We start from the raw sequence: 26,969 nt of genomic DNA, 5'->3' as shown, positions 1-26,969 counted from the left end.
ATGTCTAATGTCCTTTTCTCTCCTTTTGCAGATTCGACGGTCCGGGCGGCTCGGTGTACCTTGGATGATGGTTGCAGGAGCGGAGGGCAGCTTGCGGTGAAATCACAGGTGAGCTGCTGCTTTTCACGATGTCCTTTTGTTTTTCAGATGCTGTTCTTCCGAGGTTCACAGATGCAGCTGAACACGATGAGCGTCACATTGCTGGATTGCAAAGTAACGCGAAGCATGTACTGGAGGCCCGGCGTGGCTTATATAGCCTGCAGGCATCCCAGGTGTCTCTGGGCCTGCCACACCCAAAATGCTAGACCGCATAGATCAGTTCAGGAACTGAGCCATGTGGAAGCATCCATGTTGCTTGTGCAATGCCCTTATGGGCCCAGATTACTGCTTAAGCACATGAGCCTGGCACCAAAGGTGCCAGGACTGACTCCAAGAGAGTCTGGGGGCAAATGTCAAGGCCCTTGAGGGCCTGATGGGGGTACTAGAAGTAGCCCACCTGGCCTGGCAAACCAGGCCTAGGGCAGGGATCATGACAGCACTGGGACGAAGAGGAGGACAGCAAGAGCAAAGCAGGACTACTGCTTGGCTGGTGAGCGGTCTAGTCCTTTTTGAAATGGAAATGAAGGCGGGAGCTTTAAAAGCTGGAATCCCCGAACAAATGGTGCCAGCTGCGGGAGCACAGTCAGCTGTGTGCAGGGAGACCGCTCGGTTGTGGCGGCGTGGCAGGAGGAGCATTGGAGATCGTGAAGCAATGCAAAGTGTATGAAGCGGGAAGCAGTGGCACAAGAAGCTAGAGGCCAGTGGCAAGACGTGAGACGGAGACCTGCAGGAACGAGGGAAGCGGTCATATGTATGCTGCTTTGTCATGGAAGCACTGCTGTGTGTATGCAAGCCACAAGAAGACCGGCGGGAAAAGACGCGAGCCACTGCACGGAGAAACAGGAACCGATGGTGGCAGAAGGACTTGCAAGGAGCAGCAAGACCGGCCGGTGAGTGAAATCAGAAAAGGGGAACACCGGGCTGGCAGGCAGTGATAGGAATGTAATACCAGAGAACCATTTATCAAATTAAAGCAGGTGACAAGTATTTGGCCTACTGAATGAAATGAAAGCAAACACTATAAAAACGGTGTATCTGAGACTTTGGGGGGTAATAGCGTCAACTTCCCACTACCTGAGACCATGAAACTGTTAGAATATATAAAGGGATGGTCACGTTGCTAGTTTGTGGACCAACAGGGAAAACTCTAATAAAAATCCAACATAATTGATAAATGGTTCTCTTGTATTACAACATTGACTTTAATAATTTCACAAAAAACACAATAATGGTAAAATTATAAGAACACAGGTACTTACATGTGAAAAAAATATATTAACATTCATCCATTTCTCAAGAAAAAAGATACAAACAGAAATTCCAGGGATATTGTACTCAGTTTAAATCCAACAAATTGGTATCAATCTGTGTTCAAACATAGCCCAACATGTTTCTTTCCTTATGAAGTAACCTAAAAGAGAGCATTCCTCAGGGGCTGAGCAATAAAGAATGCTCCTTAAGATAATGATTGTGCCAGTCATCATGCTCCTTTGACATTGACTGTGCCAGTGATCAGGCGTCTTAAAACAGTGATTGTGCCAGTTATCATGCTCATTAAGACAATGGGCCTCATTCCAAGTCTGGTGGTAACCGAGCTGGAAAAACCGGCAGGTTGCTGCCGGACCTAGAATGAATTACTGCCTCTGTGATTGCTGGAATCACCAGGGCATTACAACCCTGGTGATCCGGTAATTCCAGAGGCGGGATTCCTTAAATCCCCACTCCCATGGAGCCGGTGTTTCCATTTCCGTCTGCAGGCGGGTGGCATTACTCCCGCCAGGTCATACCTGGCGGGAGTGTCACCCCCTGCCTGCAGAACTCGTAATCTGCCGGTCCAGAAACAATGGTGGCTGTGGGTTTACCACCACCGTTGTTTCCGGACCGGCAGACTCTAAATGAGGCCCAATGAATGTGCCAGTGATTATGCTCCTTTATACATTGACTGGACTAGTGATCAGGCTCCTTTGACATTGATTGTGCCAGTTGTTGGGCTCCTTTGGTCGATGGATGTGCCAGTGGTCCTGCAACATTAGACATCGAATGTGCCAGTTGGTATTCATATTTAGAAAGTAATGGTGCATGTTTTCATATTCCTTTTGACATGGACTGCCAGTGGTCATGCCCCTTTAGACATGTATTGTGCCAGGTACGATGCAACATTAGACTTTGATTGTGCCAGTTGTCATTCTCATGTAGAAGGTCATTGTTCAAGTTATTGTATCCCTGTGCCAATTATGCCCTTTTCGACAATGAACGTGCCGCTTACCGCGCTCCTTTTGACAGTGTGCAAATTATGACTCTCCTTTAGACACTCATTAATGGGTTTCATTACGAGTTTGTAGTTCTTCCGGTAGTTAATCTGTCTGAATACTGCCAAACAGAATTATCGTTACTGCCACATGGTCCTGTGGGTTTACCGTGAGATTACAAGAGGTGATAGGCGGTGTAAATCCCTGTTCTCTGGAGTCCATCGGACGTCATTGGGGATTTTTAGTGGAATTACTACGAGCGAAATTACTGAGTGGAAATTCCACTGATATTTTGGAGGAAAAATCCAATAATTTGCAGAATTACCACTCTAATTCCGCCGGTGGTAATTCCGGAATTACCTCCACTTTTTTCCTGCACCTCCAAACTCGCAATGACGCCCATTGTGCCAGATGCAATGCTTCTTTAGAAAGTGATTGGGCAGCTATCATGCACCTTTAGAAAAGTGATTGTGCCAGGTGACATGCCAATTTCAATGTTGGTATGATCAGTTACCATGCTAATTTAGAGAGTTATTGTTGCAGATATCATCCCCATTTGGGTACTTGTGCCAGCTATCATGCTCCTTTGTTACCATTCCCCTTCAGACAGTGGCATTCACAGTCATATTGCTCCACCAGGCAGATATTGCATTTGTTATCATACCCCATTAGATAAGTGATGTGCCAGTTATCACACCCCCATGAAACAATGGTTGTGTGAGAAAGTACATAATATTATAATTGGCATGAAGAAACCCAGAGGGCCTCATTATAACCTTATCGGTCCAGAAACAACCGTGCTGGTAAGCTTACCGGCACTGTTGTTTCCAGAACGGCAAAGTACAAGTCTGGTGGGCGGGTGCCCTTCCGCCCGGGAGGTCTGACTTGTCAGGCGGACCAGCACCCGCCGACAGACTTTCACAGAAGCACCGGCACTGTTATTACCAGTGTCAGTGTTTCCATGGTCCCCATTCCGTGGGACTCTATGGGAATGGAGAACAACATATTAATGGCGCCTGACTTTCCGGCCGCCAGGGTTGTAATGCCCTGGTGTTACCGGCAAGGCTGTTTACGGGTCTGGCAGCTACCTGCTGGTTTGACCGGCACGATTATCGCCGGACCCGTAATGAGGATCAGAGTCTTAACCTTAACAGGGTAAGCATTTTCTCTACCATCTGGGAATCGGCAATATACACATGTATGAAGAAGAGAAAGGAAATATTTAGAAAAAAATACTGTGGGCCTCATTACGACCCTGGCGGTAAGGGGTTTACGCCAGCGTTAGCTGCGCCGACCCCTTACCGCCAATTACGAGGTCCCTTAGCGCCATGGAGGTTTTAACACCCGTTTTTAGCGGGTGTTAAAATCCATGGCGCTAAGGGACCATGGAGTTAATTACGCCACCGTAATTTACGGTGGCGTAATTAACGCCTTCCCCACTCCCATTATGCCCTATGGGGCAAACATGGGAATGGGGAAGGGTAAATGGGGATTGGGGACTTACCGCCCCGCCAAGGTCGGAATGGGGCGGTAAGTCCGCCAACCACCATGGCGTAAACATAGTTTACGCCATGGTGGTAAAGTCACGGCCCAGGCGGTAACTTACCGCCTGGGTCGTAATGAGGCCCTGTGTATTTTATAGAATGCTTAATCCTGAAAAAGATTGATCTAATAGCATATTCATAAAATGAACATTCAACTTTATTCCCACATTGGTAATATAAAATGTGTTACACAAAATGTACAAAAACTATAAAACCCATAAAAACACCAAGATACACACATTCTTCCCACTCTCCAGTGGCGAGGGTCTGGCGTTAATTCCACGGTTCGTGATATTCAACCTCCTGCCCCTGAAGAAGAATAGCTCCAATTTAGAGGCTAGGATTATAAAATGTTTGAAAAACCAAAAGTGCTTCCTATTTTTGCAATGTGTCTGCTTGACTTATGGAGCTCTGCTCAGAGAAATAGTCATAGACAGTCCAAGATGTCATATTTCGCTTTATCCAGCTGTCAATAAAACACAGAAAGACGGGCAACATTCTATGAGTCTGTTGTGTCTCTCTGTCCCCATTCTTTACATATTATTCCATGCATCTTCCAGGCTTTCCCTTTAATGCTGGGAGGAAAAGACCTGCAGAGGGATAATTCGCTTGTGCAAATTGTTAACAACAAAAATATCCATTTTAGCTCAGACATTGTTCTCAGTTTTGAGTGAGTTGCAAGAATACCCAGTTGTTTTTATACTATGAAGGTTTTTTTCTTAAACATAATCAATCAAACTTGTAGGTTCTGGTAACCACCTGTGAGAAAGCAGAGGGTGTCTCACCCGCTAGTCCCTGGGGATCTCTCGCTCAGGTGGTCAGGGCTCTCAGGTGGTCAGGGCACGGCCATCGCCTTTGGATCCAGTCCCTGGGGGTGGACCAGCGTGGGAGGATCAATGCTTTCCATTGCATGTCTTTCCTGCACCTCTTTGAATAATGTACATTATTCATTGATTACATTAATTAAATTATGTAGCACATGTGTGATTCTAAAAAGACAATGAATTAAAAAAGAATGACATTCTGTTTTTGACTTGGCTGGCTTGCTCATACCCATGTCTTCAGTTGCTGGCTTGGGTGTTTCAGCTCCCTTCAGATTATCTGGGCATCTCTCCTCTGCTCTGCTAAGGTTCTGCAGATCATCTGGGCATCTCTCCTCTGATCTGCTAAGGTTCTGCAGATCATCTGGGCATCTCTCCTCTGTTCTGCTAAGGTTCGGCAGATCATCTGGGCATCAATCCTCTGCTCTGCTAAGGTTTTGCAGATCATCTGGGCATCTCTCCTCTGCTCTGCTCTGCTAACGTTCTGCAGATCATCTGGGCATCTCTCCTCTTCTCTGCTAAGGTCCTGCAGATCATCTGGGCATCTCTCCTCTTCTCTGCTAAGGTTCTGCAGATCATCCGGGCATGTCTCCTCTTATCAAGATCTGCAGACCATCTGGACATCTCTCCTGCACTCTGCTAAGGTTCTGCTACTCATCTTGCTCTGCTCTGCTAAGGTTCTGCAGATCAACTGGTCATCTCTCCTGCACTCTGCTAAGGTGCTGCAGATTATTTGGGAATCTGTCATCTACTCTGCTAAGGTTCTGCAGACCATCTGGGAATCTGTCATCTACTCTGCTAAGGTTCTGCAGACCATCTGGGCATCTCCCCTTTGCTCTGCTAAGGTTCTACAGATCCTCTGGGCATCCCTCCTCTGCTCTGCTAAGGTCCTGCAGATAATCTGGGCATCCCTCCTCTGCTCTGCAAAGGTTCTGCAGATCATCTGGGCATCTCTCCTCTGCTCTGCTAAGGTTCTGCAGATCATCTGGGCATCTCTCCTCTGCTCTGCTAAGGTTCTGCAGAACATCTGGGAATCTCTCCTCTACTCTGCTAAGGTTCAGCAGACCATCTGGGCATCTCTCATGCGCTCTGCTAAGGTTCTGCAGATCATCTGGACATCTTTCTCTGCTAAGATTCTGCAGATCATCTGGGCATCTCTCCTCTTCTCTGCTAAGGTTCTGCAGATCATCAGGGCATCTCACCTCTGCTCTGCTAAGGTTCTGCAGATCATCTGGGCGATCTCTTACCTGCTCTGCTAAGGTTCTGCAGATCATCTGGGCATCTCTCCTCTTCTCTGCTAAGGTTCTGCAGATCATCTGGGCATGTCTCCTCTGTTCTGCTAAGGTTCTGCAGAGCATCTGAGCTTCTCTCCTCTGCTCTGCTAAGGTTCTGCAGATCATCTGGGCATGTCTCCTCTGTTCTGCTAAGGTTCTGCAGAGCATCTGAGCTTCTCTCCTCTGCTCTGCTAAGGTTCTGCAGATCATCTGGGAATGTCTCCTCTGCTCTGCCAAGGTTCTGCAGATCATCTGGGCATCTATTCCCTGCTCTGCTAAGGTTCTGCAGATCACTTGGGCATCTCTCTTCTTCTCTGCTAAGGTTCTGCAGATCATCTGGCAGCTCTCCTTCTCTGCTAAGGTTCTGCAGATCATCTGGGCATGTCTCCTCTGCTCTGCTAAGGTTCTGCAGATCATTTGGGCATCTCTCTTCTTCTCTGCTAAGGTTCTGCAGATCATCTGGGCATCGCTCCTCTGATCGGCTAAGGTTCTGCAGATCATCTGGGCATTTCTCCTCTGCTCTGCTAAGGTTCTGGAGATCATCTGGGCAATCTCTTCTCTGCTCTGCTAAAGTTCTGCAGAGCATCTGAGCTTCTCTCTTCTGCTCTGCTAAGGTTCTGCAGATCATCTGGGCGATCTCTTCCCTGCTCTGCTAAGGTTCTGCAGATCATCTGGGCGATCTCTTCCCTGCTCTGCTAAGGTTCTGCAGATCATCTGGGCATCTCTCCTCTTCTCTGCTAAGGTTCTGCAGATCATCTGGGCATGTCTCCTCTGTTCTGCTAAGGTTCTGCAGAGCATCTGAGCTTCTCTCCTCTGCTCTGCTAAGGTTCTGCAGATCATCTGGGCATCTCTCCTCTGCTCTGCTAAGGTTCTGCAGATCATCTGGGCATGTCTCCTCCGCTCTGCTAAGGTTCTGCAGATCATCTGGGCATCTCTCCTCCGCTCTGCTAAGGTTCTGCAGAACATCTGGACATCTCTCCTCTGCTCTGATAAGTTTCTGCAGACCATCTGGGCATCTCTCATCTGCTCTGCTAAGGTTCTGCATATCATCTGGGCATCTCTCCTCCGCTCTGCTAAGGTTCTGCAGATCATCTGGGCATCTCTCCTCCGCTCTGCTAAGGTTCTGCAGATCATCTGGGCATCGCTCCTCTGATCGGCTAAGGTTCTGCAGATCATCTGGGCATGTCTCCTCCGCTCTGCTAAGGTTCTGCAGATCATGTGGGCATCTCTCCTCTGCTCTGCTAAGGTTCTGCAGATCATCTGGGCGTGTCTCCTCTGCTCTGCTAAGGTTCTGCAGATCATCTGAGCTTCTCTCCTCTGCTCTGCTAAGGTTCTGCAGATCATCTGGGCATCTCTTCCCTGCTCTGCTAAGGTTCTGCAGATCATCTGGGCATCTCTCCTCTCCTCTGCTAAGGTTCTGCAGATCATCTGGGCATCTCTCCTGCACTCTGCTAAGGTTCTGCAGATCTTCTGGGCATCTCTCCTCTGCTCTGCTAAGGTCCTGCAGATCATCTGGGCATCTCTCCTCTTCTCTGCTAAGGTTCTGCTCATCATCTGGGCATGTCTCCTCTGCTCTGCTAAGGTTCTGCAGATCATTTGGGCATCTCTCTTCTTCTCTGCTAAGGTTCTGCAGATCATCTGGGCATCGCTCCTCTGATCGGCTAAGGTTCTGCAGATCATCTGGGCATGTCTCCTCTGCTCTGCTAAGGTTCTGGAGATCATCTGGGCAATCTCTTCTCTGCTCTGCTAAGGTTCTGCAGAGCATCTGAGCTTCTCTCCTCTGCTCTGCTAAGGTTCTGCAGATCATCTGGGCGATCTCTTCCCTGCTCTGCTAAGGTTCTGCAGATCATCTGGGCATCTCTCCTCTTCTCTGCTAAGGTTCTGCAGATCATCTGGGCATGTCTCCTCTGTTCTGCTAAGGTTCTGCAGAGCATCTGAGCTTCTCTCCTCTGCTCTGCTAAGGTTCTGCAGATCATCTGGGCATCTCTCCTCTGCTCTGCTAAGGTTCTGCAGATCATCTGGGCATGTCTCCTCTGTTCTGCTAAGGTTCTGCAGAGCATCTGAGCTTCTCTCCTCTGCTCTGCTAAGGTTCTGCAGATCATCTGGGCATGTCTCCTCTGCTCTGCCAAGGTTCTGCAGATCATCTGGGCATCTATTCCCTGCTCTGCTATTGTTCTGCAGATCATTTGGGCATCTCTCTTCTTCTCTGCTAAGGTTCTGCAGATCATCTGGGCATGTCTCCTCTGCTCTGCTAAGGTTCTGCAGATCATCTGGGCATCTCCCCTCTGCTCTGTTAAGGTTCTGCAGACCATCTGGGCATCTCTCCTCTGCTCTGCTAAGGTCCTGCAGATCATCTGGGCATGTCTCCTCTGCTCTGCTAAGGTTCTGCAGATCATTTGAGTAGCTCTCTTCTTCTCTGCTAAGGTTCTCCAGATCATTTGGGCATCTCTCTTCTTCTCTGGTAAGGTTCTGCAGATCATCTGGGCATGCCTCCTCTGCTCTGCTAAGGTCCTGCAGATCATCTGGGCATCTCTCCTCTGCTCTGCTAAGGTTCTGCAGATCATCTGGGCATCTCTCCTCTGCTCTGCTAAGGTCCTGCAGATCATCTGGGCATCTCTCCTCTGCTCTGCTAAGGTTCTGCAGATCATCTGGGCATCTCTCCTCTGCTCTGCTAACGTTCTGCTTATCATCTGGGCATCTCTCCTCCGCTCTGCCAAGGTTCTGCAGATCATCTGGGCATCTCTCCTCTGCTCTGCTAAGGTTCTGCAGATCATCTGGGCATCTCTCCTCTGCTCTGCTAAGGTTCTGCAGATCATCTGGGCATCTCTGCTCTGCTCTGCTAAGGTTCTGCAGATCATCTGGGCATCTCTCCTCTGCTCTGCTAAGGTCCTGCAGATTTATTTTATTTTTTTATTTTTGCATTTATAAAGCGCACAGCAGCCCTCGGGCATAGTGGCGCTGTTACAAGAATACTTTCTTAGTTACATTTCAAGATCTTAGTTACATTACACGAGAACTTAGTTGCGTTACAAGAATACTTAGTTTGGTTACAGGAGTACATAGTTGTGTTACATGAATACTTGCTTATGTTACAGGCGTATTTAATTATATTGTAAGAATACTTTCTTCATTCATTTTAAGAGTACTTACTGATTACATTGGTGGAGCGATGAATGCAGGGCTACAGATATGCAATGGTGGGGGGGCAGGCTCTTATGTTCCTGGCTGGCTACTCATACATGCATTTAAAGTTATAGGTTAGAGAGATGTCTAACGATGTGAAATTGCAGGGTGCCTACCCCTGCATTGAGGAGGCCGAGCACAAAGGTAAGCATGTCAGAGAGAGGCAATGTATGTGGGGCACATATAGCTTCATAGGTGGCCGTGAGGGATAGGGGGCCCAATCACTCACTATACAAACAAAGCAATATACAGAGGTACGGTGCGTGCAACATTAGATCCTAGAGGTAAGAGATGGCCAGTACTATTTAAAGTGCCTAGTGCTTACCAAGAGGTAGTTGTAGGGGCCAGAGGCTATGGTGGATGTCTCTGGGGCGTTCAATGCTTAGAAGGGTGATGGAGAGGAGCTACAGGCGCACAATGTTAGAGAGTTTGTAGTGTTGAAACAGCGTGTCTGGCAGACGGTGCACGGTGTCTCAGACTGGCTCAGACGGGGCCTTTTAGCACCGGGCCTTCTGGCAATTGGGCCGGCCTCCGCCTCCGGTGCAGGCACTCTGGGGAAGTAGCTGATGCTGGCCAATCAGCTGTTCTCGCGTCGTCAGAGGCGTCGGGGCGATGCAGCGGCCATTTTACAGGTCGTCATGGCAATAGAACACAAAGAACAATGGTGGCTCTCGCTGATGCCACGTGTGTCTGAGGAAGAAGGACCTCGCTGGTGGGTGCTCACGGGCACACAGAGTCTGCTGTGGCAGGAGGGGAGAAAGGTGGGTGAGGCGCTGGGCTTCACTCCATGCCGTTGGTGTTCGCCGTAGTGTGTTCAGGTCGATCAGCTGGGAGATCAGCTGAGAGGGCTCCTGCCCTCTCACGAGCAGTGCTCGAGGTCTGGATGCGATCAACGGCTCAGACTGGGCCTTTTAGCACCGGGCCTTCTGGCAATTGGGCCGGCTTCCGCTTCCGGTGCAGGCACTCTGGGGAAGTAGCTGATGCTGGCCAATCAGCTGTTTTTGCGTCGTCAGAGGCGTCGGGGTGATGCAGCGGCCATTTTACAGGTCATCATGGCAACAGAACACAAAGAACAATGGTGGCTCTCGCTGATGCCACGTGTGTGTGAGGAACAAGGCCCTCGCTGGTGGGTGCTCACGGGCACACAGAGTCTGCTGTGGCAGGAGGGGAGAAAGGTGGGTGAGGCGCTGGGCTTCACTCCATGCCGTTGGTGTTCGCCGCAGTGTGTTCACGTCGATCAGCTGGGAGATCAGCTGAGAGGGCTCCTGCCCTCTCACGAGCATTGCTCGAGATCATCTGGGCATCTCTCCTCCGCTCTGCCAAGGTTCTGCAGATCATCTGGGCATCTCTCCTCTGCTCTGCTAAGGTTCTGCAGATCATCTGGGCATCTCTCCTCTGCTCTGCTAAGGTCCTGCAGATCATCTGGGCATCCCTCCTCTTCTCTGCTAAGGCCCCGCAGATCAAGCCGAGCATCTCTCCTCTGCTCTGCTTAGGTTCTGCAGATCATCTGGGCATCTCTCATCTTCTCTGCTAAGTTTCTGCAGATCATCTGGGCATCTCTCCTCTGCTCTGCTAAGGTTCTACAGATCATCTGGGCATCTCTCCTCTTCTCTGCTAAGGTCCTGCAGATCATCCGGGCATCTCTCCTCTGCTCTGCTAAGGTTCTGCAGATCATCTGGGCATCTCTCCTCCACTCTGCTAAGGTTCTGCAGACCGCCTGGGCATCTCTCCTCTGCTCTGCTAAGGTTCTACGGATCATCTGGGCATCTATCCTCTCCTCTGCTAAGGTTCTGCAGATCATCTGGGCATCTCTCCTCTGCTCTGCTAAGGTTCTGCAGATCATCTGGGCATCTCTCCTCCGCTCTGCTAAGGTTCTGCAGCCCACCTGGGCATCTCTCCTCTGCTCTGCTAAGGTTCTACAGATCATCTGGGCATCTATCCTCTCCTCTGCTAAGGTTCTGCAGATCATCTGGGCATCTCTCCTCTTCTCTGCTAAGTTTCTGCAGATCATCTGGGCATCTCTCCTCTGCTCTGCTAAGTTTGTGCAGATCATCTGGGCATCTCTCCTCTGCTCTGCTAAGGTTCTGCAGATCATCTGGGCATCTCTCCTCTGCTCTGCTAAGGTCCTGCAGATCATCTGGGCATCTCTCCTCTGATCTGCTAAGGTTCTGCAGATCATCTGGGCATCTCTCCTCTGCTCTGCTAACGTTCTGCTTATCATCTGGGCATCTCTCCTCCGCTCTGCCAAGGTTCTGCAGATCATCTGGGCATCTCTCCTCTGCTCTGCTAAGGTTCTGCAGATCATCTGGGCATCTCTCCTCTGTTCTGCTAAGGTTCTGCAGATCATCTGGGCATCTCTCCTCTGCTCTGCTAAGGTTCTGCAGATCATCTGGGCATCTCTGCTCTGCTCTGCTAAGGTCCTGCAGATTTATTTTATTTTTTTATTTTTGCATTTATAAAGCGCACAGCAGCCCTCGGGCATAGTGGCGCTGTTACAAGAATACTTTCTTAGTTACATTGCAAGATCTTAGTTACATTACACGAGAACTTAGTTGCGTTACAGGAATACTTAGTTTGGTAACAGGAGTACATAGTTGTGTTACATGAATACTTGCTTATGTTACAGGCGTATTTAGTTATATTGTAAGAATACTTTCTTCATTCATTTTAAGAGTACTTACTGATTACATTGGTGGAGCGATGAATGCAGGGCTACAGATATGCAATGGTGGGGGGGCAGGCTCTTATGTTCCTGGCTGGCTACTCATACATGCATTTAAAGTTATAGGTTAGAGAGATGCCTAACGATGTGAAATTGCAGGGTGCCTACCCCTGCGTTGAGGAGGCCGAGCACAAACGTAAGCATGTCAGAGAGAGGCAATGTATGTGGGGCACATATAGCTTCATAGGTGGCCGTGAGGGGTAGGGGGCCCAATCACTCACTATACAAACAAAGCAATATACAGAGGTACGGTGCGTGCAACATTAGATCCTAGAGGTAAGAGATGGCCAGTACTATTTAAAGTGCCTAGTGCTTACCAAGAGGTAGTTTTAGGGGCCGGAGGCTATGGTGGATGTCTCTGGGGCGTTCAATGCTCAGAAGGGTGATGGAGAGGAGCTACAGGCGCACAATGTTAGAGAGTTTGTAGTGTTGAAACAGCGTGTCTGGCAGACGGTGCACGGTGTCCCAGACTGGCTCAGACGGGGCCTTTTAGCACCGGGCCTTCTGGCAATTGGGCCGGCCTCCGCCTCCGGTGCATGCACTCTGGGGAAGTTGCTGATGCTGGCCAATCAGCTGTTCTCGCGTCGTTAGAGGCGTCGGGGCGATGCAGCGGCCATTTTACAGGTCGTCATGGCAACAGAACACAAAGAACAATGGTGGCTCTCGCTGATGCCACGTGTGTCTGAGGAAGAAGGCCCTTGCTGGTGGGTGCTCACGGGCACACAGAGTCTGCTGTGGCAGGAGGGGAGAAAGGTGGGTGAGGCGCTGGGCTTCACTCCATGCCGTTGGTGTTCGCCGTAGTGTGTTCAGGTCGATCAGCTGGGAGATCAGCTGAGAGGGCTCCTGCCCTCTCACGAGCAGTGCTCGAGGTCTGGATGCGATCAACGGCTCAGACTGGGCCTTTTAGCACCGGGCCTTCTGGCAATTGGGCCGGCTTCCGCTTCCGGTGCAGGCACTCTGGGGAAGTAGCTGATGCTGGCCAATCAGCTGTTTTTGCGTCGTCAGAGGCGTCGGGGCGATGCAGCGGCCATTTTACAGGTCATCATGGCAACAGAACACAAAGAACAATGGTGGCTCTCGCTGATGCCACGTGTGTGTGAGGAACAAGGCCCTCGCTGGTGGGTGCTCACGGGCACACAGAGTCTGCTGTGGCAGGAGGGGAGAAAGGTGGGTGAGGCGCTGGGCTTCACTCCATGCCGTTGGTGTTCGCCGCAGTGTGTTCACGTCGATCAGCTGGGAGATCAGCTGAGAGGGCTCCTGCCCTCTCACGAGCATTGCTCGAGATCATCTGGGCATCTCTCCTCCGCTCTGCCAAGGTTCTGCAGATCATCTGGGCATCTCTCCTCTGCTCTGCTAAGGTTCTGCAGATCATCTGGGCATCTCTCCTCTGCTCTGCTCTGCTAAGGTTCTGCAGATCATCTGGGCATCTCTCCTCTACTCTGCTAAGGTCCTGCAGATCATCTGGGCATCCCTCCTCTTCTCTGCTAAGGTCCTGCAGATCATCCGGGCATCTCTCCTCTGCTCTGCTAAGGTTCTGCAGATCATCTGGGCATCTCTCATCTTCTCTGCTAAGTTTCTGCAGATCATCTGGGCATCTCTCCTCTGCTCTGCTAAGGTTCTACAGATCATCTTGGCATCTCTCCTCTTCTCTGCTAAGGTCCTGCAGATCATCCGGGCATCTCTCCTGCGCTCTGCTAAGGTTCTGCAGATCTTCTGGGCATCTCTCCTCTGCTCTGCTAAGGTCCTGCAGATCATCTGGGCATCTCTCCTCTTCTCTGATAAGGTTCTGCAGATCATCCGGGCAGCTCTCCTCTGATCTGTTAAGGTTCTACAGACCATCTGGACATCTCTCCTCTGCTTTGCTAAGGTTCTGCAGATCATCTGGGCATCTATCCTCTTCTCTGCTAAGTTTCTGCAGATCATCTGGGCATTTCTCCTCTGCTCTGCTAAGTTTGTGCAGATCATCTGGGCATCTCTCCTCTGCTCTGCTAAGGTTCGGCAGATCATCTGGGCATCTCTCCTCTGATCTGCTAAGGTTCTGCAGACCATCTGGGCATCTCTCCTCTGCTCTGCTAAGGTTCTGCAGATCATCTGGGCATCTCTCCTCTTCTCTGCTAAGGTTCTGCAGATCATCCGGGCATCTCTCCTCTGATCTGCTAAGGTTCTACAGACCATCTGGGCATCTCTCCTCTGCTTTGTTAAGGTTCTGCAGATCATCTGGGCATCTTTCCTCTGCTCTGCTAAGGTTCTGCAGATCATCTGGGCATCTCTCCTCTGATCTGCTAAGGTTCTGCATAACATCTGGACATCTCTCCTCTGCTCTGATAAGGTTCTGCAGATCATCTGGGCATCTATCCTCTGCTAAGGTTCTGCATAACATCTGGACATCTCTCCTCTTCTCTGCTAAGGTTCTGCAGATCATCTGGGCGGTGTCCGGTCATTTGGTCGAAAATAAATGGTCGAATGACCATTTGATTGAATCAAAATGGTAGAGAAAAAAAGATCGAATTTATTTATTTATATATATTTTTTTTAGTTTTGGTTGCTTAAAAAATATATTTTAATAAAGAAAAGGGGAGTTGGGGGGGAACGCCCCCCCCCATAAAATAAAAAATATAATTCAACCTTTTTTTTTCGACCATTTTACATCGATCAAATGGTCATTCGACCATTTGGTTTTCGACCAAATGACTGGTACCCATCTGGGCATCTCTCCTCTGCGCTGCTAAGGTTCTGCAGACTATCTGGGCATCTCTCCTGCGCTCTGCTAAGGTTATGCAGATCTTCTGGGCATCTCTCCTCTGCTCTGCTACGTTTCTGCAGAACATCTGGACATCTTGCTCTGCTAAGGTCCTGCAGATCATCTGGGCATCTCTCCTCTGCGCTGCTAAGGTTCTGCAGACTATCTGGGCATCTCTCCTCTGCTCTGCTAAGGTCCTGCAGATCATCTGGGCATCTCTCCTCTGCTCTGCTAAGGTTCTGCAGATCATCTGGGCGGTGTCCGGTCATTTGGTCGAAAATAAATGGTCGAATGACCATTTGATCGAATCAAAATGGTCGAGAAAAAAAGGTTGAATGTATTTATTTATTTATATATATATATATTTTTTTAGTTTTGGTTGCTTAAAAAATATATTTTAATAAAGAAAAAGGGGGTTGGGGGGAAACCCCCTCCATAAAATAAAAAAAATAATTCGACCTTTTTTTTTTCAACCATTTTACGTTGATCTAATGGTCATTCGACCATTTGGTTTTCGACCAAATGACTGGTAACCCATCTGGGCATCTCTCATCTGCGCTGCTAAGGTTCTGCAGACTATCTGGGCATCTCTCCTGCACTCTGCTAAGATTCTGCAGATCTTCTGGGCATCTCTCCTCTGCTCTGCTACGTTTCTGCAGAACATCTGGACATCTTGCTCTGCAAAGGTTCTGCAGATCATTTGGGCATCTCTCCTCTTCTCTGATAAGGTTCTGCAGATCATCTGGGCATCTCTTCTGCTCTGCTAAGGTTCTGCAGATCTTCTGGGCATGTCTCCTCTGCTCTGCTAAGGTTCTGCAGATCATTGGTGCATCTCTCTTCTTCTCTGCTAAGGTTCTGCAGATCATCTGGGCATCTCTCCTGCACTCTGCTAAGGTTCTGCAGATCTTCTGGGCATCTCTCCTCTGCTCTGATAAGGTTCTACAGATCATCTGGGCATCTCTCCTCTTCCCTGCTAAGGTTCTGCAGATCATCCGGGCATCTCTCCTCTTCTAAGTTTCTGCAGATCATCTGGGCATCTCTCCTCTGCTAAGTTTCTGCAGATCATCTGGGCATCTCTCCTCTGCTCTGCTAAGGTTCTGCAGATCATCTGGGCATCTCTCCTCTGATCTGCTAAGGTTCTGCAGACCATCTGGGCATCTCTCGTCTGCTTTGCTAAGGTTCTGCAGATCATCTGGGCATCTCTCCTCTTCTCTGCTAAGTTTCTGCAGATCATCTGGGCATCGCTCCTCTGATCTGCTAAGATTCTGCAGATCATCTGGGCATCTCTTCCCTGCTCTGCTAAGGTTCTGCAGATCATCTGGGCATCTCTCCTGCACTCTGCTAAGGTTCTGCAGATCTTCTGGGCATCTCTCCTCTGCTCTGATAAGGTTCTACAGAACATCTGGGCATCTCTCCTCTTCCCTGCTAAGGTTCTGCAGATCATCCGGGCATCTCTCCTCTTCTAAGTTTCTGCAGATCATCTGGGCATCTCTCCTCTGCTAAGTTTCTGCAGATCATCTGGGCATCTCTCCTCTGCTCTGCTAAGGTTCTGCAGATCATCTGGGCATCTCTCCTCTGATCTGCTAAGGTTCTGCAGACCATCTGGGCATCTCTCGTCTGCTTTGCTAAGGTTCTGCAGATCATCTGGGCATCTCTCCTCTTCTCTGCTAAGTTTCTGCAGATCATCTGGGCATCTCTCCTCTGCTCTGCTAAGTTTGTGCAGATCATCTGGGCATCTCTCCTCTGCTCTGCTAAGGTTCTGCAGATCATCTGGGCATCTCTCCTCTGATCTGCTAAGGTTCTGCAGATCATCCGGGCATCTCTCCTCTTCTAAGTTTCTGCAGATCATCTGGGCATCTCTCCTCTGCTAAGTTTCTGCAGATTATCTGGGCATCTCTCCTCTGCTCTGCTAAGGTTCTGCAGATCATCTGGATGGTTTATAGTCATAAAACCGAAAACAAAAATCCCGAATACAATAATCTCGAATCCAAAATCTCGAAAAAAAAAAAGTCAAATTTTTTTTTAATGACGTTTTTTGTTCGAAATGGGGGGGTTCCCCCCCCAACCCCCCTTTTTTCTATTTTTTTTTTATTTTAACCCATTTTTTTTACTTACCTGACCCCAAAAAAGCATATAATTAAATAAATAAAAAATTCGACTTTTTTTTTTTCGGGATTTTGGATTCGAGATTATTGTATTTCGAGATTTTTTTTCGGTCTTTTGACCGACCACCCATCTGGGCATCTCTCCTCTGATCTGCTAAGGTTCTGCAGACCATCTGGGCATCTCTCCTCTGCTCTGCTAAGGTTCTACAGATCATCTGGGCATCTCTCCTCTTCTCTGCTAAGGTTCTGCAGATCATCCGGGCATCTCTCCTCTGATCTGCTAAGGTTCTACAGACCATCAGGACATCTCTCCTCTGCTTTGCTAAGGTTCTGCAGATCATCTGGGCATCTCTCCTCTTCTCTGCTAAGTTTCTGCAGATCATCTGGGCATCTCTCCTCTGCTCTGCTAAGTTTGTGCAGATCATCTGGGCATCTCTCCTCTGCTAAGGTTCTGGAGGTCATCTGGGCATCTCTCCTCTGATCTGCTAAGGTTCTGCATAACATCTGGACATCTTTCCTCTGCTCTGATAAGGTTCTGCAGATCATCTGGGCATCTCTCCTCTGCTAAGTTTCTGCAGATCATCTGGGCATCTCTCCTCTGCTCTGCTAAGGTCCTGCAGATCATCTGGACATCTCTCCTCTGCTCTGCTAAGGTTCTGCATAACATCTGGACATCTCTCCTCTGCTCTGATAAGGTTCTGCAGATCATCTGGGCATCTCTCCTCTGCTCTGCTAAGGTCCTGCAGATCATCTGGGCATCTCTACTCTTCTCTGCTAAGGTTCTGCAGATCATCTGGGCATCTCTCCTCTGCGCTGCTAAGGTTCTGCAGACTATCTGGGCATCTCTCCTCTGCTCTGCTAAGGTCCTGCAGATCATCTGGGCATCTCTTCTCTTCTCTGCGAAGGTTCTGCAGATCATCTCGGCCGTGTCCGGTCATTTGGTCGAAAATAAATGGTCGAATGACCATTTGATCGAATCAAAATGGTAGAGAAAAAAAGGTCGAATTTATTGATTTATATATTTTTTTTTTAGTTTTGGTTGCTTAAAAAATATTTTTTAATAAAGAAAAGGTGGGTTGGGGGGGAACTCCCCCCCCCATAAAATAAAAAAAATAATTCGACCTTTTTTTTTTCGACTATTTTACGTCAATCAAATGGTCATTCGACCATTTGGTTTTCGACCAAATGACTGGTAACCCTGGTTCTGCAGACTATCTGGGCATCTGTCCTGCGCTCTGCTAAGGTTCTGCAGATCTTCTGGGCATCTCTCCTCTGCTCTGCTACGTTTCTGCAGAACATCTGGACATCTTGCTCTGCAAAGGTTCTGCAGATCATTTGGGCATCTCTCCTCTTCTCTGATAAGGTTCTGCAGATCATCTGGGCATCTCTTCTGCTCTGCTAAGGTTCTGCAGATCATCTGGGCATCGCTCCTCTGATCTGCTAAGGTTCTGCAGATCATCTGGGCGTGTCTCCTCTGCTCTGCTAAGGTTCTGCAGATCATGTGGGCATCTCTCCTCTGCTCTGCTAAGGTTCTGCAGATCATCTGGGCGTGTCTCCTCTGCTCTGCTAAGGTTCTGCAGATCATCTGGGCATGTCTCCTCTGCTCTGCTAAGGTTCTGGAGATCATCTGGGCAATCTCTTCTCTGCTCTGCTAAGGTTCTGCAGAGCATCTGAGCTTCTCTCCTCTGCTCTGCTAAGGTTCTGCAGACCATCTGGGCATCTCTTCCCTGCTCTGCTAAAGTTCTGCAGATCATCTGGGCATCTCCCCTCTCCTCTGCTAAGGTTCTGCAGATCATCTGGGCATCTCTCCTGCACTCTGCTAAGGTTCTGCAGATCTTCTGGGCATCTCTTCTCTGCTCTGCTCTGCTAAGGTCCTGCAGATCATCTGGGCATCTCTCCTCTGCTCTGCTAAGGTACTGCAGACCATCTGGGCATCTCTCCCCTGCTCTGCTAAGGTTCTACAGATCATCTGGGCATCTTTCCTCTTCTCTGCTAAGGTTCTGCAGATCATCCGGGCATCTCTCCTCTGATCTGCTAAGGTTCTACAGACCATCTGGACATCTCTCCTCTGCTTTGCTAAGGTTCTGCAGATCATCTGGGCATCTCTCCTCTTCTCTGCTAAGTTTCTGCAGATCATCTGGGCATCTCTCCTCTGTTCTGCTAAGGTTCTGGATATCATCTGGGCATCAATCCTCTGCTCTGCTAAGTTTGTGCAGATCATCTGAGCTTCTCTCCTCTGCTTTGCTAAGGTTCTGCAGATCATCTGGGCATCTCTCCCCTGCTCTGCTAAGGTTCTGCAGATCATCTGAACATCTCTCTTCTGCTCTGATAAGTTTCTGCAGATCATCTGGGCATCTCTCCTCTGCTCTGCTAAGCTTCTGCAGATCATCTGGGCGTGTCTCCTCTGCTCTGCTAAGGTTCTGCAGATCATGTGGGCATCTCTCCTCTCCTTTGCTAAGGTTCTGCAGATCATCTGGGCATCTCTCCTCTTCTCTGCTAAGTTTCTGCAGATCATCTGGGCATCTCTCCTCTGTTCTGCTAAGGTTCTGGATATCATCTGGGCATCAATCCTCTGCTCTGCTAAGTTTGTGCAGATCATCTGAGCTTCTCTCCTCTGCTTTGCTAAGGTTCTGCAGATCATCTGGGCATCTCTCCCCTGCTCTGCTAAGGTTCTGCAGATCATTTGGGCATCTCTCTTCTTCTCTGCTAAGGTTCTGCAGATCATCTGGGCATCGCTCCTCTGATCTGCTAAGGTTCTGCAGATCATCTGGGCGTGTCTCCTCTGCTCTGCTAAGGTTCTGCAGATCATGTGGGCATCTCTCCTCTGCTCTGCTAAGGTTCTGCAGATCATCTGGGCGTGTCTCCTCTGCTCTGCTAAGGTTCTGCAGATCATCTGGGCATGTCTCCTCTGCTCTGCTAAGGTTCTGGAGATCATCTGGGCAATCTCTTCTCTGCTCTGCTAAGGTTCTGCAGAGCATCTGAGCTTCTCTCCTCTGCTCTGCTAAGGTTCTGCAGACCATCTGGGCATCTCTTCCCTGCTCTGCTAAAGTTCTGCAGATCATCTGGGCATCTCCCCTCCCCTCTGCTAAGGTTATGCAGATCATCTGGGCATCTCTCCTGCACTCTGCTAAGGTTCTGCAGATCTTCTGGGCATCTCTCCTCTGCTCTGCTCTGCTAAGGTCCTGCAGATCATCTGGGCATCTCTCCTCTGCTCTGCTAAGGTTCTGCAGACCATCTGGGCATCTCTCCCCTGCTCTGCTAAGGTTCTACAGATCATCTGGGCATCTTTCCTCTTCTCTGCTAAGGTTCTGCAGATCATCCGGGCATCTCTCCTCTGATCTGCTAAGGTTCTACAGACCATCTGGACATCTCTCCTCTGCTTTGCTAAGGTTCTGCAGATCATCTGGGCATCTCTCCCCTGCTCTGCTAAGGTTCTGCAGATCATCTGAACATCTCTCTTCTGCTCTGATAAGTTTCTGCAGATCATCTGGGCATCTCTCCTCTGCTCTGCTGAGCTTCTGCAGAGCTTCTGGGCATCTCTTATTTGCTCTTCATGCCTGGTTGGCTTTGGGACACCAACTCTTGAAGTTTAGGTTCTGCTGCAGATGCTCTGCTATGCTGCTCTTGTGGCCCCTTTATATACTGTTTTGGAGCTCATTAAATGTAATTTCCAATGCCAATTGCTGAGGCTTACAATTCTTTATTGGTCCCTCACGTAGTTGTCATATCCTTGTTTACCCATTTTTCAATTTTGTGTATAAAACTGGGCCTATATAATTGAGTTTTAAATTACCTCATCAGGCTCCTGACACAATTGCAGGCCCAGTACTCAAACACTGGGGGACGACTTGTTGACATATCTTCTGGAGCCTTTTTTTATATTTTAAGAATGGGTACTCCCAAAATTTTTTGTTATCGAGGGGGCGGCACTATCTAAGGGAGACTAATACGAAAGCAACAGAAAGTGATAGGTCGCCTACCCCTACCTATAGACCCTGAGTGACAACAAGGTTAAGTCCAAGGAAACCTCATGTAATTTTGAGGTTATAGAAAACACACAACCCTCATTCACATATTTTAGTTATTATACAATTTTCAATTTATTATTCACAAGATTTATAAAAAAACATTAGTATAAAAAACAACACCTAAGCCAATATAAAAACAAACTGTGCTAATCACTTACAGTCTTGCTAGTGCGAGTGTACCAGGCCTTACAAGAAGGTCATAAACCATAGTGAAAAGATAAAAATAACAGGAAAAACAGTATATCTTACTGTTCAAGTGTACATGTGTACTTGCAGGGGAGAGTCAACATATATTGTAGTCTCCCAACTACTGATGTATACCTCAAAGGTTTATACACTGAGTGAATGATCTAATATTGTGTGTTTAATTTATTGATCACTCAGTTTCAGATAACTTGCATCGATATAGGGTAGCACAGGGGTATATGATATGCACCAGCTATCCTATTATAAATTATTTAATATGAGAGGTAGGAATCGGCTAATACACACGTTCCTCTTAACACGTCGACATATGTTTCGGCCTTGTGACTCATACGGGACTCTCTCTGGTGCCGTTGGTCGTGATGTAGATAATGGCCGTCTTCAGGACAAGAACAAATTGGTTTTTTCGTATTGAATACTTTCCCATTAGTTAGACATCTGCAGGAGGCTCAATTTCTTGGGGTCTGGTGGTAAATATCGGTGGATTCAAATATATTCAAATGGGTTCCTACAGGAATACCATCCCTTTCACGTCAAATAGGGAGTCTTTCATGATGTGATCTTGATAAGCTAACAGGCTAGAAGGACTTCACTTCACTCGATTAGCAGTATTCCTCCGTGTGTTGATATAACACTCTGGCTCTTACACGAGCCATCTTAAACTAGAACTTACCGACTATGGCTCGTGAAAGGGATGGTATTCCTGTAGGAACCCATTTGAATATATTTGAATCCACCGATATTTACCACCAGACCCCAAGAAATTGAGCCTCCTGCAGATGTCTAACTAATGGGAAAGTATTCAATACGAAAAAACCAATTTGTTCTTGTCCTGAAGACGGCCATTATCTACATCACGACCAACGGCACCAGAGAGAGTCCCGTATGAGTCACAAGGCCGAAACATATGTCGACGTGTTAAGAGGAACGTGTGTATTAGCCGATTCCTACCTCTCATATTAAATAATTTATAATAGGATAGCTGGTGCATATCATATACCCCTGTGCTACCCTATATCGATGCAAGTTATCTGAAACTGAGTGATCAATAAATTAAACACACAATATTAGATCATTCACTCAGTGTATAAACCTTTGAGGTATACATCAGTAGTTGGGAGACTACAATATATGTTGACTCTCCCCTGCAAGTACACATGTACACTTGAACAGTAAGATATACTGTTTTTCCTGTTATTTTTATCTTTTCACTATGGTTTATGACCTTCTTGTAAGGCCTGGTACACTCGCACTAGCAAGACTGTAAGTGATTAGCACAGTTTGTTTTTATATTGGCTTAGGTGTTGTTTTTTATACTAATGTTTTTTTATAAATCTTGTGAATAATAAATTGAAAATTGTATAATAACTAAAATATGTGAATGAGGGTTGTGTGTTTTCTATAACCTCAAAATTACATGAGGTTTCCTTGGACTTAACCTTGTTGTCACTCAGGGTCTATAGGTAGGGGTAGGCGACCTATCACTTTCTGTTGCTTTCGCCTTTTTTTATATGACAGGGTTGGGCTTCCAGTTGGCTCATGAGTGCTCAGGCACTGAGATGCCGTCTGTCGCTACATCGTTTGGTGCCTTCTTTGTACTGACACTGTTGGGTTTCCAAATAAATGACTAGTACTCAGGTTTTGGGGGACTGTCCTCTGACATATCGCTTTGCGCTTCCTTTGCTGACAGTGTTGGGCCTTGTGAGAAACCTGAGTGTATTCTCACAAGTAGTCCCTGGGGATCCATCGCTCATGTGGCCAGGGAAGAGCCATCACTCTTGGATCCCAACCCTGTGGCGGACAAGCCAAGGAGGATCATCTGGGCAGGGGGTCCTTGGGGACTGCAGGGGGTCCTTGGGGACTGTAGGGAAGTGAGACATGGGCCCTCATTAGGACCCTGGCGTTAAAGGTTAACAGCGCTGTAAAAGGTGTCGGCGCTGTTAAATCCTTAACACCTGATTACGAGGTCCCTTTGCGGGACCAGACCTTAACGGCTGGTCTAGACCAGCCGTTAAAGTAGGGGCTCGTAAAGGGACTCTCGAGGTAAGTACGGTACCGCAATTTGCGGTACCGTACTTACCGCCTTCCCCATTCCCATTATGCCCTATGGGGCAAAAATGTGAATGGGGAAGGGCCATGGTGGCATGGGGAATTACCACCCCGCCAACCTTGGAATGGGGTGGTAATTTCCCATTCCGCCATGGCGGACTCCGGCATCGACCATGGTGCTAATAGCACCATGGTTTTCCGCAGGAGTCCTAATGAGGCCAGGGTATTCCCCCGTTCCTTGCCCCAATCCATCCTACCATACGCCTTGAACTTGCCTCACAAAAAGGGAAGATAAAATATCTTGGGCAGTTGGGAAAAACAAGCCCCTTCATAACTCTTGACACTAACATTGTCTCTCCTTTCTCAAAACCCAAAGGATATGCTGGGAACCTACCCCTTTCGTCCCAGTTAACGCCCTTCGAAAAACAAAGGGATTTAACATCACTCACTCACCTTAATAAACCCCAACACATCCCCATACATGGTACTGAAAACAGGATGAGACAAGCACAAACTCCCTCAGTCTGTCTAGGGCATTTCCAATCTCACCCCATCTCCTCCTCCCCATTTCCAATAAGTACTGGGACGAGGAAGAGATGATTGAGAGCAATGATGATTACCCATAGGAACAGCATGGATAGGCAAAGAGAGGCCTACTACATAAAAGCATTAGGCTGTCCCACTAGGTCATGCACGTACTTTAATACAACTGTGCACACCTGACTCCACTTTACTTTCCACTACACTTTTCAAGGTGTGGTTGTGCCAGAAGCAATGAGCGAGCTAGGGTTGCTGGATGGAACCTGGAGGCCAAGGAGCAGAAGGCTGTAGAGAGAGGAATATGGAAGATCCGTTGGAGTGCGGGACGTCAAAACATTTGCCTGGTGTGACAGAGGGGCTGCAGCGTGGCAAGGGAGCCGTGTCTCCAAGGAGCCGGAGCCGGACGAATTGCAGGCAGTTGGATGTGTCCAGGCCAGTGCTCGTTTTCCTGGGATGTGTGATGGTCCCACGGGTATCTGAAGGGCAGGTGGTAAGATCCTGACATCAATCCAAGGCCCTGGAGAACTGCTCACCAGCCCTGCGCTACTTTGGTGAATTTCACTAATTAGTGAAAGAAACTCAGTAGCGTGCGGGTGGCTGGAGCGGAAGCAGAAACAATGGAAACGGACAAGTGGCCGATGATTGAAAACAAGAGAAAGCAAAGCGAGAGAAAGTGTGCTAGCGGTATGGAAACAAAAAACACAGAAAGAGCAAGAGAAAGTGCGCTAGCGGCACAGAAACCAAAGAGATAGAAAGTGAACTGAAGCTCAGAGCGGGTGCGAACTATCCGCAAGTGGGGAAAAGGAAGCAAGCGACCCGAAACGGAAAAGACAAAGAAACAGAAAGAACAAGAATGGAAGGCAAAGAGAGGGTGCATGCGATCTGAAAATATGGAAAAGGGTGCGAGTGACCCAAAACCAAAGCGGGCTGTACAAGAAGCACAGGAATTGGAAATGAAGATGTAAGAGTGCATGAAACAGTAAAGAGAAGTATGCAAACGGCACAGCAAGGAGACAAGAGGGCGCAAGTGTGCACGACAGAAAAGAAGGGGTGTAAGAAGCACGGTGAAGTGAAAAAGTACAGAGTGAAAGAGGCACAGAAGGGAAAAGGTGCCAGAAGAAAGGTGCAGAGAATAAGGAGAGGGGCTCGAAGTCAGAGTGGTTGTGACCTGGAGGAGCAAAGAGCCCGGCATTCTTGAAAGTCTCTGATACTACCCCCCCTAAAAAGATTATGCAGTGAAAGGTACATCCTGACAAGGAGAACTGTTTAGTTAAAAGACCAAAAGTGGCCTAAGCTTGGGGAAGGGAACTCTGAGAGGCCCAAAGACACTTTGTGAACTTTGCAGGAGAGACCTGGGCTTGGGGAAGGGAACCCTGAGAGGCGCAGAGAGACTTTGTGAACTTTACAGGAGAGACCTGGGCTTGGGGAAGGGAACCCTGAGAGGCGCAGAGAGACTTTGTGAACTTTACAGGCGAGACCTGGACTTGGAAAAGGGAACCCTGAGAGGCGCAGAGAGACTTTGTGAACTTTACAGGAGAGACCTGGGCTTGGGGAAGGGAACCCTGAGAGGCGCAGAGAGACTTTGTGAACTTTACAGGCGAGACCTGGACTTGGGGAAGGGAACCCTGAGAGGCGCAGAGAGACTTTGTGAACTTTACAGGCGAGACCTGGACTTGGAGAAGGGAACCCTGAGAGGCGCAGAGAGACTTTGTGAACTTTACAGGAGAGACCTGGGCTTGGGGAAGGGAACCCTGAGAGGCCTAACAGGAACTGTGTCTTTTTTTTTTGGAAATGGAAGAATCAAAGCTTGGGGAAGGGAACCCCAAGAGAACCAGAGACAGTGCGAACTTTATTGACGTGCTGCATGAGCCCAACATGGAAGGTTCCGAAGGAACCCTTTTGAGTTGAACTATTTTTGAAACTGGCAGAACTACACCTATTTCTAAGGATACCTGAAACCACCTGTGGTTTATATTTTTTTCCGAGCCAACATTTTCCCTTTTCACATTTGGTTTAAGAGTGAGGGCAAGCATAGGTTGGACAAGACACATTTTGGGTTTGTACGTATGGATATCGACAGCCCTTAGAATCATCAGTTATGGGAACAACCCCCTTAGAGTTAAGGCCAGGTAGGCATTACACCAACCCCACAAAGGTTGACAATTAAAGGTTTTCAAACTGTTACTTTCTCTCGCGATACCATGCCTGTCTCACAGCCTTCAGTTGTGAGAACAAGTACTTAGGTAAATCCTGTTGATTGATTGATTGCATAACCAGTTCTGTATTTGACTGTCCTTAATATCCTCTGCCTCCTCGCCCATTCTCTGCGTGACGATGCCTCTTGTGTTTCTCTCTCCATGCAGCTGGCGGCGATGGTGGTGTCACTCGTCCTCTTCTGCCAAATCGGATCAAGCAAAAGTGCATGAGACTTCTTGTATGCTGGTGATGCCCCTCCTGGAAACCAGCACTGTCCTGACTCACGCACATACGCTTCTAGAGCAGGGGTCTACAGGCCTTGGCTTTCCAGATGTTTTGGACTACAAATTGCAGGATCCCTACCATTGACAATTTAGGTTAGGGCTGATGGGAGCTGTAGTCTACAACATCTGGAAAGCCAAAGGTTGCAGAACCCTTCTCTAGAGAGTGGCAATTACCACCTGTGTACTATCATTTCTGCCACTACGACGGACTGTCACCCACTTGTCCACATCTGCAGGTCTTCGATGCATGTGAGAATGGAACAGGATGTGCCATGCGGGGGAATAATTAGAGATACAAAATAAATAATAGTTTAGCTATTCATCAAAATGTGACTCCATCTGTGCACTATATGTGCGTATATTTCTATATCTACCATTACAAATCTGTGTTCATTTTGGCCTGGGCCAAAAGCATTGTCACCTGGGATCCAGAAATCTCTGTGCTAGGGTAGGTCTTTCTACAAAGTGCAAGCACTTGTTGCAAGGTTATATGCATTCAGACATTCTCAGCTCCAATTGCATTGTTGTAGACACCATTGCTTTAAGATAAAATAGAAACTTACAAATGAAGCTACAAAAAGAAAATCTAAATAATTTGATACAGTATGTCAGGAAATAATAGAAACAAGTTTGTATGAACATGTGCTGCCTTTATTTTCAGTCTTGGATGAAAATGAGGTACTAGTGAAAGGACTGCACCACAAGGTCATATTTGTCTTACCTTGCGTTAGCACCAATGGCTCCAAGATGAAAATTAAAAGGTCTTGTGTGTGGTGGTGATATAAGTGTAATTCACATTAACAATATTAATTTCTTACTATACATACATTAAACCTTTACTCTGCAAATCATTCCCCCCACCCTTCTCTCTCTCTCTCTCTCTCTCTCTTTCTCACTCTCTCTCGGTTTCTCTCTCTTGCTCTGTGGTCAA

At 48.0% G+C, this 26,969-nt stretch overlaps 1 protein-coding gene across 2 annotated transcripts in view; it reads left to right on the top strand.

Annotated features, from left to right (window-relative positions):
* Positions 1-26,366, top strand: part of TSPAN16 (tetraspanin 16) — a 271,648-nt gene extending 245,282 nt beyond the window's left edge. Inside the window, exon 8 of one of the 2 annotated variants that reach the window (XM_069652885.1) lies at positions 25,922-26,366. In XM_069652885.1, the coding sequence (XP_069508986.1) occupies positions 25,922-25,984 (63 nt within the window). In that variant the 3' untranslated portion in view covers positions 25,985-26,366. The remainder of the gene's footprint in view (positions 1-25,921) is intronic. The other variant, XM_069652884.1, reaches the window with a different exon arrangement.
* Positions 26,367-26,969: the final 603 nt, after the last annotated feature.

Source organism: Ambystoma mexicanum, chromosome 3q, assembly GCF_040938575.1.
Source record: "Ambystoma mexicanum isolate Mex_15411 chromosome 3q, UKY_AmexF1_1, whole genome shotgun sequence".
In the NCBI taxonomy this organism is placed as follows: domain Eukaryota; kingdom Metazoa; phylum Chordata; class Amphibia; order Caudata; family Ambystomatidae; genus Ambystoma; species Ambystoma mexicanum.
The sequence above is the reverse complement of the archived record's forward strand: the minus strand, read 5'-3'. Positions and strand labels throughout refer to the sequence as shown.